The sequence below is a fragment of the Vulpes lagopus genome, chromosome 21 (genome assembly GCF_018345385.1).
Source record: "Vulpes lagopus strain Blue_001 chromosome 21, ASM1834538v1, whole genome shotgun sequence".
Lineage (NCBI taxonomy): Eukaryota > Metazoa > Chordata > Mammalia > Carnivora > Canidae > Vulpes > Vulpes lagopus.
Window position 1 is genome coordinate 33,981,994 of NC_054844.1, and position 18,113 is coordinate 34,000,106.

General features: G+C 35.6%; 1 protein-coding gene across 2 annotated transcripts in view; it reads right to left on the minus strand.

Moving 5' to 3' along the window:
* Positions 1–1,907: 1,907 nt before the first annotated feature.
* The window catches only part of YAF2 (YY1 associated factor 2), a 70,347-nt gene continuing 54,141 nt past the window's right edge, over positions 1,908–18,113 (minus strand). For both annotated transcript variants that reach the window (XM_041735998.1, XM_041735999.1), the window contains 2 exons: positions 4,502–4,654; positions 1,908–3,695 (listed from right to left, as the gene is read on the minus strand). In XM_041735998.1, coding sequence (XP_041591932.1) covers positions 3,458–3,695; positions 4,502–4,654 — 391 coding nt within the window. In that variant the 3' untranslated portion in view covers positions 1,908–3,457. The remainder of the gene's footprint in view (positions 3,696–4,501; positions 4,655–18,113) is intronic.

An 18,113-nucleotide genomic window follows, 5' to 3' on the forward strand; every position in this document is an offset into this window, starting at 1 on the left:
AACATTCTCGGAGACAGACATGCTACAATTTGTTCTCTGCCTTCCTAGCAATTCTTCTCTATGATCATCCAGATTGTGTTTCAAAACCCCATTTACTCATTTCTGCCTTTTGGTTTTTCTCCTACCCCCTTCCTCCCTCCTTGTCTTTGATATTACTGGGGCTTATTTTCTATTGCCCTCAGTAGCCAGGGAGGGCTTTCTTTCCCTTCTGCTTTCACAAAATGGTCACATCCTATATTCAGTATCCTTCAGTGTCTCTTGATTCAGCTTAGCTATTTTTGTCATTGACTTCTCTGCACTTCTGTTTTTCTACATTCATTATTCCAGACAACTGAAGATACCTATGATTAAACGGTGGGGGGAAAGCAGTGCCAGTAAGTCAAAATATTTTGTTTATCCTTTTTACACTCTTTCCTGTTTTTACTTAATTTTTAAAGTACAGTGTAGAAATTCCTATCAATGGTCCAATTTCTGTATCAGGCCTTTAGAAGATTCCTGAAGAGGTAATTTGCAGGTCAAGAAAATAGATAAGGGCCTTAGTGGAAACTAAAACTTTTAGTCCATTTTGCATTAACGCATGAACATGCAGAAACTACATTCTTTTTAGGCAACTAGGATTTTTGTCTAAAAGAAAGGTAATAAATATGCTATCAACCTAGAAAAGCTGAGATTCTCTTCCTTTTTTAATGTTTTCACTTTCTCTATCACTATAATTTTAGGAAGGCATTTAACAAAAATAAAACCTTTAATCAACTATTTCTACTATGTAATACAAAAGGTTTTAAGAATATGTATTCTGATATGCCTCAAATTATATCTTCACTCTTAATTGTATCAAAATAAGGTAATAAACTCTGAAGTTTTGTATGAAATTTGGTTAAAAGAACCCACTGCTAAAACCACAGTGTAAGTTGATGCAACAGAGCTACAAATGTACCCTAAGCCCAGGCTCTGAATCTTTTGCATATTTTAACATTAGGTGTATTTATGGAATTTGGGTCTGTTTCCTGGTTTGGAAGTGTATTTGAGGTAGGGTGAAATGAAAGCAAGTGAATTGTGATTAATGACAGGAAAACAAAATTTCAAACCAGCCAATTCAGTTCATTTGTCCTATCTCATAGCGCATACCATCAGGTTCTTGAATTACAGAACGTTGGCTGGTCTGGGATCAGAGCAAACATCTGATGTAGAAAATTCAGCGTAACCTACAGAACATAATTCTTTTTGGTCACCCGAGAGGGCGTGGAAACGATTTTTGTTACAAAGAATATTTTTGTAATGGGATTTTACCTATAAAGATACTAAAGGTTCATTTAACGGAGCAGCCAGTGTGCCTCATGTTAATTAAGTATTTTATGTGGATTGACATTTAATCCTCCCAAAAACCCCATCAGTTAGATTTGATTACCATTATCCCTGTTTAATAGACGGCACATGACCTTGAGTAATTTACTCAAGTTCACTTAGTAGGTTCTATAACAGGGATTCAAAGCATCAGACACTAGTTAGCACTCTAAATTTCCATGCTATACTGTCTCCCCACCTATATAAAAAGATGACTACTCTCCATTCAGGTAAAATCCCATCTTCTGTCAGTTTTTTTTCTCTCCCACAGTCCATTTAAAATACATCCTGAAAGAATTTGATCATCATCAGAAGACCCAGTGCCTCCAAAGCATAGTTTTGACTTAAAAATTAAAGATTTTCCCTACTACAATTATTACTTATAATTTTTACTATGTCTAAAATTTAAAACATTTGAAACATGTGAAAAACAGTAAAATATGGCAAAAATTTCTCATGTTTTAAAAGAACAAAACAAGTTAGCTGGGGTTCCATTCAAAGTATCTTATAATTAAAAACAAACTTTTTCATTTAACAACACTAAAGAATGAGGTATATAAATGTTTTAATCACAGACTTTTACTGTATGCAATTAACTGTATTTCACAACTAGCATCTTACAAAAAAGACAGTTTCATTGTGCCTGGAAAAAGTACTGCAATTTAACAGAAAATTACATTACCACGAGAAACCACCAAATATCACAACTGTCAGGGTCTATGATTTTTAGGGGTATTTTTTTCTGCTCTTCAAATGTGGTCATAGTGTCTTTAAGTGATATTCTGATTCCAAGTTAGGTTTTTAATTTACATTTCAGAAGTCTCCTAGAGGTGGATATATATTAAGCAAATGGTAAAAGAAGCAGGAGACCCTAGAAGAATTTAAGAAGTACTGTGTGGTTTCTAGGTTGGATTTTTAAATACAACATGAAACACATTATTAGTTTTGAACAAAAATGCAAAATCTGTAGTCATAAAAATATTTTATTGGTAATTTTACATAATAGTAAGTGGGGCTGTAAATACTTTTTCTATTTCAGGATATTGATAAATGCATAAACTGGCAGTTGTGTCTCAAAATAGGGCAGTATGATTTTCATAAGAATCATTATGTTTAATAAGAGGCCAATTAAACTGATTTAAGATTAGTCATTTCTCAGTTCTGTGCAACAGTTCCCATTTCTGTATTAATTAGATTCATACTTCTATGACCCTGCACAAGTTTGGGGCAAGACAACAGTGATAAAACTATTATTTAAAGTTAAAGCTTTTCCAAAATTGCAGCCTTTAAAATACATCAGGTTTCTTTTCTGTTTTTGCCAAATGCTTATACTGATTTGAACTTTAATGTTTTATATTATACAGAAAATACCAGTGTTCAATGACAAGAGCACTAAACCTGAATTATAAAGCTAAATAATCAATGTTTTATTGTTTACTACTCTGCTAGTAAACATTACAATAATGAACATTTTAAAAGATAAACAAAAACAAAAACAAAGATAAAACCAGAAACATAATTCAGGAACAATAATTTAGTAAAATGTGTCAAAAACATTGGCAACGGTTCATACAAATTCTTTATTTAATAACAATTTTTCCTATTTAACCACACCAAGTACCAGCAGGTGTATTTAAGAGGATAACCATTAAGAAAATCCTGTTGCAGCAATAGTTGATTAAGTTGATCTTTGACTTGTATACATATAACTATTTGTTTCACAATTCTCAAATAATACATATTTAGGCAGCTTGCACTATGTTATAAAAATTTAAATTCGTTACATGCCAATAGTAGAGAATTCAAGAATTATGTGTTAGAATTCACTAAACTAAAAGTGAAAATAGACTTACCAATAACACTGCATAATGAATAATTCAACCACATTTTCATGGCACCTTGAACTGTGGAGACCAAAATGTCAAGTCTGAAAATGTTTGGTAAGCATAGATTGCAATAAAGTCTAACAAATTCTAACAAATTTCTATTCTGTGTAAAACGCAAATTATGGATTGTGCGTGAATGTTTGTCATGAAAATGTGGTACTTCTTGGCATAATCTGTGTATTTGCATGTTATGACAGAAGTGACTAAGAAATTGGAGAAAATAAACTTTAATGAGATTCTCCATTCAATGATGAGGCTTCTCCTCTGGGTGAAGATGACCTGGACATTCCCCTCTCTGTATTATCAGAGCTAGAGCCACTCTGACTGTGTTGATCTGCAGAAGCAGCACTAGATGCAGGCGGTGACTTCGTTTTCTCCTTAAAGTCTGTAATAATGACTGTCAGATCTCCAACGGTAACTTCCAAATGCTGAGCACTACTCCGATCCACATTTTTCAATCTTGGCCTAAATACAAAAGATGGTAAAATTTTAAACTCTCTTCTCTCTACCAACTTTTGAACATATAATGCATAAATTATGTAAGAATAACAAAATAAATACATCTATATTTAAAGCTCCAGATTCATAAATAACTAGCCACAAAAATATAAATGTTTCAAATCATGAACGTTAATCAAACCAATCAATGATGAATCTTCTTCAACATGACAAACTGATACCCTGGAAGCAATGGTCTCAATTGTGCTTTCACAGCTTTATCATAATTTTTCAGATAGCTAATCAACTTTACTAAGATAAATGTTTTAGGAAAGCAATGACATAGTTGGATCACAGAGTAAGTTGATAACAGTTAAGGTTGTGTTATACGTAAGGCTGTTATTCCAGAGATGTGCACTGTTAAAGGCATCGTGATTATCTGTTCTGCTTGTATCCATGAAGATTTTAACTGCTTAAAGCCCATGCAAATATCTGTTCGGTACTGTGAATATCACTCTTGGCTTCATGGTTGGAAAAGAATAAGCTCAAACACAAATGTCTCTGAATCTAGTAAACAGAAAACAAAAACAAAAGAAAAAGAAAAAGTAAAAGAAAAAGAAAAAAAGCATCTTTACATTTAAGCTTATATTGGTGGCCTCTGTGTTTAATTTCTAATCTATCTTTCAAACTCAGAAAAACATGATATTTTATAATAAAGGAGCTGAAATCTTTTATTTCCACTTTGTATAAGAATATATCAATGTAAAAAAAAAGAATGTTAAATGGTTCATTTTATTATTTCACAAGTGCCATAAAACACTCTTCAAATTTACCTGGTTTTCTTATGACTGTTCTTTTTGCTAGTTGTTTCCTTTTCACTTTTTTCTTTTTCTACTTTATCTTTTTTCTCTTTCTTTGACTGTGTAGGGGGCACAAACTGCTGAGTAACCTGCTGGGCAACCAACTGGGAGACAGGTCGAGGCTTCCTGTGTGCATGTTAAAAAGAAAGGTTTTTGTTTTTTATTATAACTAAGAATATATATTCTTTATGAAAATAGCTCAAATTTTAATAGATATATGACATGATTTTCAAATAAAAAAATTCTTCATGTGAGATAATATGCAATTTAACAGATTTTACACACATACACACACAAATTATTGTCTTTCCTATCTAACAAAAAAAGAACTATAATAACAGCAAAAGTTATAGCCCAAAATATATGGTCACACCATTAAAATATAACCATTACATAAATCAATGTGAAAATTATTAAAAAAGTATATCAAACTGAATACTCATAGGGCAGCACACATATAAACAAACATGAATCCTAAAATTAAACTTAAAAATTTATACTGAAATAATGTTTACGTTATCCCTTCTCTCTCATAGAAGGAAATATTTAACCATCTGTGACAATGGCTATTTATTCTTTCCTCTAAAATCTTTCATTTATTCATTTAATAAATATTTGAGTATCAAATTTTCTCACTCTTTATTGCTAAAATTTCTTGAGGTTCCTTATATCTCTAGCCACAATCTTGCCATGCTTTTTGTGACCCTGACAATCTGCCCAGTCCTTTGAGACTTGCCTACTTACTCACTTATTCATTTAAAAAATACTGAAAACCTATTGTAGATACTGCACCAAGATATCTGAAATGTTGTTTGGCTTCACCCTTTGGTGCCAGTACAAAGCTGTGACTCCACTGACCCAGGGTCAAGGATCCCTCCAGCTTTATGGTAGAACATGGGAAGTGAGGTCAAGATTCAAAGTAAACAATCTCTAAATTCTTAAACTGAGAGACAGAAGACAGGAGGAGAAGGAAGAGAAGTAAAAAAGTAAGGGAGAGGAAGATAAACATACATTTTTACAGACAGTCTACAAAAAAACACAGTAATTTTATTGCCTGGAAAATCTTGACCCTATTTCAATCAGAATTATTAAAGGATCTTTCTGATATTGCTGTTCCTCTAAAAAAGACAAAATAGAAACCAATGAGAAAATACTCCACTGTCTACAATTCAAAGCTGTAAGGAGGAATCTTTTGAAGGAGTAAGTAGGAAATACAGCATATAAAAAACAGGTTTCAGTAGATGGATAATGAATTTTGTTAAAGCCCACAGAGTCTAAAGTACAGAAAGGATATCCAAGAAAGATGTTCAGCATAATTTAAGAAATAGGGTTGATAAAAGTATCAGAGTTAATGATGTAGATTAAGAGTCAGACAAATAAAAGTGATATTTAGCATGGTAATTAATGGCTGAGCTTGGTAAGGAAATACATTTTCTAAAGAATAGATTAAAACAATGGTTCCTAAATTTAAGGTACATCAGGATCCCCTGGAAGGCCTGTTAATAGCTTGCTTAGCCCTACTCCCAAGGTTTCTAATTCAGTAGGCCCTAAGGTGGAGCCTAATTTGCATTTCTAAGTGGTTTCGCAGTTAGCTGATGCCTCTGATCTAGTCCATACTTCCCAAAGAAGCTTGAAGAAGTACAATATATAGGTATTACGGTTGTATAAAGTTTGAGATGGAGAGTGGGGAGTGACAAGGGAATGGAGGAAAAAAAAAAAAAGCAAGGCTAAATGGATGGGAAGGAATCCAATAATGAAGAGCTAAGGAGTCTGACTTACCCTTAAAAGATGGGAGATTGAAAGAAAAAAAAAAAAAAAAAAGACGGGAGATGACAAAAGAATTGAATTTTACAAAGATTACTGGCACCAGCAGCAGTCTGAAGGGGAAAGGTACTACAGTGGCAGAGAAATTGTTAGGAAAGCTACTAAGAGATTAGGGGATAAAAGGCTTGAACTAAGGAAGCAGCAAGGGGGTTACTTATTTAAGACAGGCCAAAGTAGTAAAATCAAAGAAACAAGTAACTAATTATATACACCTTTCTCACTTCTTAACCAATGAATATTCCTCTACAAAAACAGAAATCCTAGTCCTCATGAAGACAAAAAAAAATAAAATAAAAAAATAAATAAATTAAAAAAAAAAATAAAAATCAACACAGGGTCTTAAATGTTGATAAATGCTATGGGAAAAAAATAAGGAACATAGGGAGTAATGGAGGAGTTACAATTTTCATTTTATTGTCTGTTTCCTCTTCTAGGATATAAAACTCCACAAGGAAAGGGATGGTTTCCGCTTTATGCACCACAGTATAATCAGCACCTGGCGCAGTACTAAAAAAAAATACTAACTACTTAGTGTTTGTTGCTGAATGATTAAATCAGGTTTAACAAAGAAAGATGTTTTTTAAGAAAAGGAATACTGTCTCTAAGGTTACTCATTGGCCAGGATCAACCACTTACTATACAAAAGTAAACAAGTAGTAAAAAAGTAAGAGCAAGAAGAAATAACTTTTAATTATGTTGGAAAATGGAAAGAGAAAAGAAAACTCAAAGCTGTAGCAGGGTTAATTAAGAGTTGTTTAAACTAATGCCTAGTGAACAGTGAATCACCTAAAATTGAGAGTCACTCCAAGATATAAAATGCAATTGAGGTGTAGTCATCTTTGGTCTCCCCAGGTAATATGGATCTCTGAATCTCTTCCTTCCATAACAAATGAAGGTTTGACAACTTCCTTTATTATATTTTGTACTGTGTCACTCCCTCCATCCTAAAATTTAATGCAAAATAAATTAAAATGTTAATGATTGAATTGAATTAAAATAAAATTACAAACATTAAAATAAACTTACATGCTTTTGAACCTAAAGGAATTCTGTTTCTAGCAATCAAAAAAATCAATGTTATTGAGTAACCATTATTACTAAAGATATAGAATTGATTTATATTATCTTTATATAGTGATTTTAAGTAAAATTGCATATTTTTCTATGTTTTTCTGTATTAATAATCTCAGTACCCCAATACTATTTTTTCCTGTAAGATCTGACTTTCTCAATCATAAGTTCTCTGATCAAGATTTGCAGGAATATAACCCTTGTGCTGTGGTTAGATACAGAATATTTTTATAACATGATCAATCAACTCCCTCACCCCTCCAGCACTTGTCTCCAAGTAGTACCCATCTACTATGTGACATTGTTCCTCAACATCTCCCTCCCAACTCTTATGTGAGAAAAGGATAATTTCAATTCCCAACTTCAGGTCTCTTAGAACTGTTGCCGAGTCTTTTTCATATCTAACAAACATTATCTGTCCAGAATCTTCCTAGAATCATTTTCCCTTTTTATATGGCCCATCAATCTTCTGAAAATATCAGTAGAACATACAACTTTATAAAGCCATGAGGCTGAGTTACATATATTTATAATTTGTTTTTAAGTGGGTTATGAATCTAAAATTCTTCTAAGCTTTATTCTCTCAGGGGTAAGAACAAACTACTCAATAAATGCACACCATCCAAAACCAACACAGAACAAACTATTAGTTAAACTAGTCATGTGTGAGGCTGGACTCTGAAGACAAGTTAGATGACTACCACCTCAAACTGGAAATGAAGTAATAGTAGTAAGGGTCTATTCTAATCTGGAGAATGGCATTGAAGCACTGAATGTGATGACATTTCAGAAGGACCATATAATCAGAAGAGTATCTGAATAAAAGGGGTAAAGAACTCTCCTCCTGGAGGAGGAGGAGAAACTGAAAGAAATGGAATTTAGAAGGGTAGTGCTGTGAACCGAATGTTTGCATTTCCTGCAAAATTCATTTGTTGAAACTCTACCCCTCCAAGGTAATAAATGGTAGTAGGAGGTGGGGGGTTTCAGGGGTGATTAGGTCATGTGGGTATAGCTCTGGTGAGTAATGCCCTTATAAAAAAGGCCCCAGAGAGATCCCTTGGCCCTTCTGCCAAGTGAGAAAATAGCTGTCAATGTGGAAGTGGGTCCTTATCAGACAGCTAATCCGCCAGTGCTATGATCTCAGACTGTGAGAAATGTTTGCTGTTCATAAGCAACCCCATTTATGGTATTTTTGTTATAGCAGCTCAAAAGGACTAAGGCAGTTACAGGAAAGCCAAGAACAGGTCTAAATAGGAGGAACTGATAAACTTGGGTGTCAATTACATTGTGTTGATAGTTAATAAAATATAAGCAAAGCTATCCTTCGAGCAAGCGTAAATATGAGACTAGTGATTTTTTTTTTTTAAAACGATTTTATTTATTTGACGGAGAGAGAGATGAGCACAAGCCGGGGCAGAAGGAGAGGGAAAGGTAAGCTCCCTACTGAGCAGGGAGCCTGATGCCAGGTTCCATCCCAGGATGCTGGGATCATGACCTAAGCCAAAGGTAGATGCTTAACTTACTGAACCACCCAGGCACCTCAAAACTAGTGGTCTAATAAGCAACCTTGTGTTCTTAGTGTACCTTGTGTTATTATTGATTTTGCTATTTTTCAGTCACCAACAAATTTTCTGTAGCGGTTCTCTTTTCCCTTAAGAAAAATATTATTTATTTCTGTTCTTGAGTAGCGGATACCTGTTTCTTTTTATCCTAGACTTCCCTAAATGTGTAATATTCCATTTCTTTATTCTCATTTTAATGATTGCTGATTCTCACTTGAAGATTAAGTGTGCTCCACACTGTTCTAGGATTATTCGATTTGATTCAACTTTGGGGAAAAAAGCAGCACGAAATATAAACACGCAAGTATATACATAGACTAGTTACTGAAATGAAGTTCTCTGTTGCTCTCTAGAGGCTGAATGTGCTTTAAAGATCCTTCACTGAAGGCAGGGGGAACACAGCTTACCTTTTAACATATCATAAAGTGACTCAATACCAAGCCCTACTGAAGAGAAAGCCCTCATATCTCCAGGGGCTCTTAAGAAGATTTAAACTATGATCCTTTTCCTACTTAATGAGAAAAATCTGGAGGATAGTAGGAAATTTTAGAGGTGAGAGATTGTTAACTCAGTAACGGGTAGGGTGTTATTTTCAAGATATGCCTTTTTATGTTCCTGGATTTCTCATTCATGGTTTTGACAATACATCTGTAATGCCAAAGGTTCTGTAGTAAGAAGGACAAAAGGTCATCTACTTAGTGAATTACCATATCCCAACTGCATTCTACTGTCCTCTTCCATATACCTAAGTCATACCTAAACTGTTACTTGTGAAATATGGTATCCAAAAATTAGGGTGGCTTCATATGTCTCTATGTATCCTTCATAAACAGCTCAGACAGGGGCACCTGGGTGACTCAGTGGTTGAGCATCTGCCTTTGGCTCAGATCATGATCCCAGGATCCTGGGATCAAGTCCCACCATCAGGCTCCCCATGGGGATCCTACTTCTCCCTCTCCCTATGTCTCTGCCCCTCTCTGTCTCATGAATAAAGAAATCAAAACTTTTTTCTAAAAATAAATAAACAGCCCAGAAAGATGTATAAAATTTTGCAGGTCTACTGGTTTACTGTAATGTAAGGAGAAAGTGAAATGTCAACACTAATGTAATGGAGATCTACTATTCATCAGAACAAAATATTTTTAGGAGCTGCTTGACTTTCTATGTGGGTGGAAGGCTGGTGGTACATGTTGAATTGGTATATGCCTTTAAAAAAAAAAAAAAGATTTTATTTATTTATTCATGAGAGACACAAAAAGAGTCAGATATAGGCAGAGGGAGAAGCAGGCTCCCTGTGGGGAGCCCGATGCAGAACTCCATTCCAGGACTCTGGGATCATGCCCTGAGCCCAAGGCAGATGCTCAACCACTGAGCCACCCAGGTGCCCCAGTATATGCCATTTCTAACTATGTGTCCCTGCCTTCTATCCCCACCAACCATAACAGAAATTCTGTATGCTAAGTATTTTAAGAAAAGGTTTCAAGCTTGATCACAATTTAGCTTTGTCAAGCTGGACAAACAAAACAAGATATAAAATATTTACTGGTCCTTTTCTAAAAGAGGTAGCATTATTCATAGCTCAGAAAAAAAATAATCTTCTTCATAACACTAAAGTACATGGTAAGGTGAAGCAATGTAATAAGTTTCAATGAGTAAAAATAACTAACCCTAAATTATGAGTCTTGTAATACACAGCTAACAAAACCCCAGAAATCTAACCAAGGTAGGTTTTATAAGCAGCAACCTTGTTTTGCTCAACAAATTTACTGCACATTTACATGAGTGAGGTATAGGTAAGATGCTGGAGATTCACCACAGGTAAGACAAACAAATCTGTGCCCTCACAGAATTTACTTAGCAGATGAGAAAGAAACCATGCAAAAGTAAACTAAAAAAGTAAGTTTTGTCAAAAGCACTGAGAAAAAAAACCCTGTGTACTATTATAGAGAAAACAGAATGAGAACTTATTATAGACAAGGTGGAAAGAACTTTAGTTCATGTTTAAATCACCAGTACACCAGGAAAGAAAGCCATCACCATGGGCCCTTTAAAAAAATATACTTTTAGTCGTTTTATGATAATTTATATAAGAAGGAAAGTAATAAAATTCAATCAACATTAAAAATTTTATTAGGGGAGCCCCGGTGGCGCAGCGGTTTAGCACCGCCTGCAGCCCGGGATGTTATCCTGGGGACCCTAGATGAAGTCCCACCTCAGGCTCCTTACACAGAGCCTGCTTCTCCCTCTGCCTGTGCCTCTGCCCCCCTCTCTCTGTGTCTCTATGAATAAACAAAATTTAAAAAAATTTACTAAACACTTAAAACATACTTAACTCAAACTTTTATATTCTGTAATAAGTTGGTTTTGAAGGTATACAGACCTGAAATTTTTAATTTGACTAACTCATCAGCTACTGCGCCTAATCTTAGGAACATATCTATCTACCTTGTAATACTGATTTCAGGACCTAAAACACACCTCTAGCAGATTTTGGCTTATCTTCACTTCCACTTCTTGCACTAGCATTATCAAAACATTTTACTTTGAAAATCTTAATTCTCATATTTGAAGAGAGGACTACCATTTTCTTTCTTCCAAAATTACCAAACATTTTCATTTTTAGACTAAGTATATGTACCTATCCCTTCAGCAACTACTTATGAATAATGACATATAAATTGTGATGCCAAATGTCACAGAAGATCAAAGAATATACGTTCTTATGGGAAAATAAGATGGCTCATGTTCATTGTTGCAAAATACTGCATAATAAAATCCTTTCTGTTGAATGACTACTCACATGAGAAACCACATTTCCTTTCTGTCCTTAAAAATATAATGTTCATGTAATGATTCTTGAGTTTTGGGCAGCCCGGGTGGCTCAGCGGTTTAGCGCCGCCTTCAGCCCAGGGCATGACCCTGGGGACCCAGGATCGGTCCCGCATCGGGCTCCCTGCATGGAGCCTGCTTCTCCCTCTGCCTGTGTCTCTGCCTGTGTCTCTCTCTGTGTGTCTCTCATGAATAAATAAATAAAACCTTTAAAAAAAAAAAAGATTCTTGAGTTTGCGGAAAAACTCATCTAAGATATTATCAGTTGAGAACACATCAAAGAGCTCTAGTACCATGCCACCTACAGAGTATTAACAAAGCAAGAAGGGATGTAAATTACTCAGTGTGAATTCCCTGAATTCTCTTCCAGTCCTAAGGTCTGGGCAGGCATTCTGCAGCCTGTTCAAAGACTCTTCCCCTCCTAGGCTTTGTGAGGTAAATCTTTCTTTTTAACAAATCAGTTTTGAGATTTTGTGATGAAGAAGAAGGAAATTAGAAAGACACTGATGAGAGAGGTTTTGAGAACTGGAGCATGGGAGCAAAACCATTATGAGAGAACAGAGGTAAAAGGGAAGGTGGTGACTAAAAATATGTTGTTAGGGCTCCCTTTTTTTCAGAGTGTTCTAAAAATATAAATAAAGGATTCGCTACTTTATTTTGAAATTTAAAAAGGAAAAAAAAGAATGAGCTAATCTGCAAAATAAATTGATTAGCTTTAGAGGTCTTCCTTCTGTGCATGTTTTATTTGGTGCATAGAACAGATTTGTATAATGTGTTATTTCATATTTGAATGATTAACATATTTTTAAAAGAAACATGTATCAAATATTTACGGAGCCCCTGCAGCACCTCTGGAGAAACGTGGTCTTCCAATTCCTCTGTAATGCTGTTGATCCTTTCATGGCTGTATTCTCTCTCTCTACCAACTGTACTCTAATCCCTACATGAGAAGAGATCAGTATCTCACTTATTTGTGTATCTCAGCACCTACTATAGTAGATCTTAGGTGTCTAGATGCTCAATAAACATCTTTTGGTATTAATGATCATTAAAAATACCAGTTAAATATGATGCATAAATACAACTATTAAACAATTGTGGGAACATCAATTTGACTAGGTGCCAACTTTCAAAAATTCACTTTCTTTGGAAAATTCCTGGTATCATCTTCTTTTGAGCCATTTGCTTCTTTTTCATGAAAATGGAATGAAGGGTTTGATCTATATCTTGGCTTTCCATAAAAATTTATTACTAAATAAAAAGAAGAGTTCTTACAAAGTGGTTTTCTCTCCAAAAGTTAATATCCTCTGTTAATATCGGCACTATTTGACTTATCAGCAAAATTCAAATATTAATGATATGCAAATTTTGTTACTGTTTTTGCAGCAGAATCACTGTGCTAACAAAATTTTACAAAGAATCTCAATACATTAAACTAAAAAAACCTAACTTCTATATGAAGTTGACATGGTGACTCTCCTGAATGCTCATCCCTGACCCTCCCAATTACCCCTGAGGTGTGGCTGTGAAAGATATAATTTGGAACCACTGGCCCAAGTATTCACATTTTACTGATGAAATTTACACCTCAGGGTCAATGTACTCTTTCTTCTTGCTATTTGCGGCTAAGTGCACTTATAGAATGCAAGGAACAATAATCTTCATCGTTTCAAGAATCCGAGTGTTTTGAAGAATTTTTATTCTGAGGTCTAATTTTCAACATCAAACACTTCTGCAAAAGCCTAGAACACATTTTTCCCTAAACTCCTGGGAAGTGGCAGCAGGGGAGACTTGATTCTTTGGCAGCTACTAAGAAAGTCTTTGGTAAGCACAGACAAAGTAGATGACTACATCAATTTTAGAAAAACTAGGTTAGAGCGTGCAGCAATTAAGTCTCTGACAAACCCCTCAAATCATTAAACATAACAGCTCACTTCATTTGAAAGACTAAGGACACTCTCCAGAGCTACCAACAGGTCCTCCTCAATTTTTCCTTCCCCTTAGCCAAACAAGTATCAAGTCTTTTCAATTTTTCTTTCACATTATTGGAATAATTCCTCCTTATCATTCCCACAACTATCACTCTCATCCAACCCAACTCTCGCCTTCTAAATTCTCTACTTGACTGGCTTATCTTCTCTGCTCCAATCCAAGATTATTTTTCCTTATATTCATTTATTTAACAAATATTATTAAACACTCAGGGTTCATTCAAATCACTGTTCCAAGCACTGGGGATAAAACGCCTTCTTTTACTGTGTGCTGTAAAAGTCATCATGGGGTGACCTTGATTCTTATTTCACAGAGAAAACAGAAGCGATTTGGTGAAAATTTCCACAAGCTTCCACCTGTGCCCTTCTCCTTTAACTTCCCTATCCATATTCCCAATTACAGCCATGTCCCTATTTGCCTAGTGGATTCCTTCTCCAGGACACCATTCCTGCTACTGACTTCCCTCCTCTCCTGCTTCAGCAATACTTTCTTTTGTGAATAGGTAATTCCTGTCAACATACAAACACATACCAATAGCTCTTAACTTAAAAAAGGAACAGGAAAAACTCTTCCCTAAGTCCACATCCTTTTCTAGCCACTGCCCTATTTCTCCGTTCTCTTTTCTACTACAAGCATCAAATGATTTCTCTATACTTACTTTCCACACCTCCTTCCTCCATTCTTTCATAGGCTCCATTTTCTCAGGCTCTTGTCCCTACCATTCTACTAACACTATTACTTTCAAAGTCACCAACAATCCCTTTACCATACATACCTCCCATCTTACACAGTCTTTTCAGGTAGCATTTAACTGAGTTTATCACTCGTTCACTTTCGGCAAAACCTTCTTCATAGGCCTTTAAAACAGTACTTAATTTTTCTCCTGCCTCACCAGCTACTCTTTCCCAGTCTCAATTATTGGTTCTTTTCCTTCTTTCAAAATTTCTAAATTTTGGAGCGCATCAGGACTAAGTCTTAGATATCTTTTCTATCTGCACTAACTCTTGAGGATATTACTAGTCAAAGTGGGTCCACTAACCAAAATGAGACATCAGCACCTGGAAAACTAGTACAAACACAGATTCTCCGACCTAACCCAAGAACTACAAGTATTTTTTTTATGCACAAAGAACTTGAGAAATGCTATTTAAGGTGACCTTATTCAGTCCTTGCTTTAAATACCATTTGTACAATAGTTCTCAGTCCAGACTCCACACTAGAATGAACCAGCAATACACTTTTAAAAAAAAAACAGCCAAGTGTCTGACTCTTGCTTTTGGATCAGGTCATGGTTTCAAGGTCATGAGACCAATCCCCACGTCAGGCTCCACGCTCAGCAGGAGATTCTCTCCCCCCCCCCCACTGCTCCTCCCTACCTTCACACACAGGGGTGGCCCTTGCTCTAAAATAAATAAATCAAATTCCAAAAAAATAAAAATAATTAAAATAGAAATATCTATGCCTAGGGGGAAATTTAAATTTTGTTAAATTTTATAAATAGAATAAGATTTGTAAAAATGAACAGCCACTTAAGAAAAAGCTAGATTTTTATTTTTATTTTGTACTTATTTATTTGATAGAGAGAGGGAGAATGCACATACAAGCAGGGGGAGGACAAGGAGAAGCAGGCTCCCCATTGAACAGGGGGAAAAAACCTAGATTATTTATTTATTTTAAGAGTTTATTTATTTATTCATGACAGACACACAGAGAGAGGCAGAGACATAGACAGAAGGAGAAGTAGGCTTCCCATGGGCAGCCTGATGCAAGACTTAATCCCAGGATCCTGGGATCACAACCTGAGCCAAAGGCAGATGCTCAACCACTGGGCCACTCAGGTACCCCCAAAACTAAGATTTTTTTAAAAATGAAACTACTAAATTGAATATTAATGTTAATAATGAGAGCAGTTCCTGAGTAATCTTTCCTGGGCATAAATTTTCCTCAAGGACACACACACACACACACACACACACACACACACACAAAACCCCTCATGTTGAGACATGAAAAAAATGTGATCCATTCCACTCTAAGATACTTACCCAGAGACAGAAATATATATCCATACACAGACTTCTACACAAATGTTCATAGCAGCCTTATATGTAATGACCAAAAACTGAAAACAAACTAAATGTCCACCAATAGATGAATAAAGAAATTCTAGTATGCTCATATAATGGAATACTGCTCAGCAACAGAAAGGAATGAATTACTGATACATGCAACAACACAGATGATTATCAAATTATGCTTAAAGAAGCCACAGAAGATATATACTTTATGATTCCATTTATAAAATTCTAGAAAATGCAAACTAATCTATAGAGAAAGCAGATCTGTAGTTACCAAGCAACTGAGGATGGGAAAGAGGTAAACATGGGAGGGAAATATTGAAAAGAAAATATTGAAAAGAAATTACTGGTGATGATGGCTATGTTCATTATCTTAATTGTGGTAATGGTTTCACAGGTATATTCATACGTCAAAACATCAAATTGTATACTTTGTGTGTAGTATACTGTATGTCAGTGATACCTCAATAAAAGCTGTTCTAAAAAATGTTTAGCTTAACCACTAATCAAATTAAAAATGCCTGAGTCCCACTCCTGAGATAAATCAATGCATCCAATGTTAAGAACAACTGATCTATATAATAATATTAAAATTGTATCACCAGCCCCAGTATCTCCCCTACACTCTAGATGCACATTACCAACTGCCTATTTACATCTTCATTTCAATGTCTAGTAACAATTCAGAGTAACTTAGCGTGTTCAACAATATTTCTGATTCCTCCCATTTTCCCCCTCTTCCAGTCTCTGACAGTTTTCCTGAGTAAATACACTCTATTTTTCCAGTTGCTCAGACTAAACACATAGAAGCAGTATTCATTCTCCACCTTCTCTCTCTCACAGACACACACATCTAATTTACCAGCAAATCCTTTCCACTCTACCTTCAAAATAAATCGAGAAACGGATTTCTCACCAACCCCACCAATGCTACCTTTTAACATCCTGCCCCTGATTCCTCAACTGCTTGGCTATTGACTATTCTCCCACTAAGCAGCCAGGTGATCCTTCCAGATATAAATCAAATTATATCACTCTTCTGCTTAAAACCATTCAATGGGTTCCTCCTCTACCCAAACCCCTTCACTTGCTACAGTCTGGCAACCAGAGTATATGGTAATTGAGAATAAAATCCAAAATTCTTGCTCTAGTCTGCAACCCTACATGATGTAGTCTCTCTCCCCACCTCATCTTCTATACTCTTCCCTCTGGAACCCTCTGTTCCTGTCTCTCAGTGGGCCTGAGCTGCCACAACAAATGCTGTAGACTGGGTGGCTTACACAACAGAAATTTAATTTCTCACAGTTCTGGAAGCTAGAAAATCCAAGATCAAGGTCCAGCAGGGTATGGCTTCTGGCGAGTACTCTCCTCCTGGCTTGCAGAGAGCCTCTTTCTTACTGTGTCCTCACAGGGTAGAGAAAGAGAGAATGAGAGAGAGAGAGAGAGATTGTTCCTTTCCTCTTCTTATAAGGCCTGCTACCAATCCTATCTTTCACCAAATTCTTAAGACCTCATTTAACCTAAATTACCTCCTAGAAGCCCTATCTCTAAATATAGTCACACTGGGGATTAGGGCTTTAACATAATTCAACAAATTTAGTGGATGGGGTACAATTTAGTCCATAATATCCAACTTCACTGGCCTTCTACTCCTGCCTGGGGATATCCCTGGCTCTCCCCGGTCTACTCACTCCCTCATTTATTCTGGGTCTCTGCTCAAATGCCAGTTGTCAATTAAGTCTTTCTTAACCTGTAGTAGTTTTCAAATGAAACTACTAAATTGAACATTAATTTCAAAAATGATAGTAGTCCCTGAATAATCTTTTCTGGGCATAAGTTTTCCTCAAGGACACACACACACACACACACACACACACACACACAACCTCTCACTCTTCTCTCCAACTCCACTGCCCACTCTGTTACTCTGTCCCTCTCACTATGATTTTCCTTCAAAGCACTTGTTTCTACTTACCACAATATATATTACTAGTTTATTGCCTGTCTTCCCTACTAGAAAGAATATAAGCTCACTACCATCCCCATAATTGTAAACAAAAACATTTTCTTTTATCTGGTTCACTGCTATTTGCCCTACGCCTATGGAATTAAAAAAAAAAAAAACCTAATGTGTTTTTAATGGGTAGGTGAATGTTAAACTCACCTACTCAAAAATTTCCAGGAACCTTAAGTGATCCTATAGTAGTTTTTCCAACCTTGGCTACATAT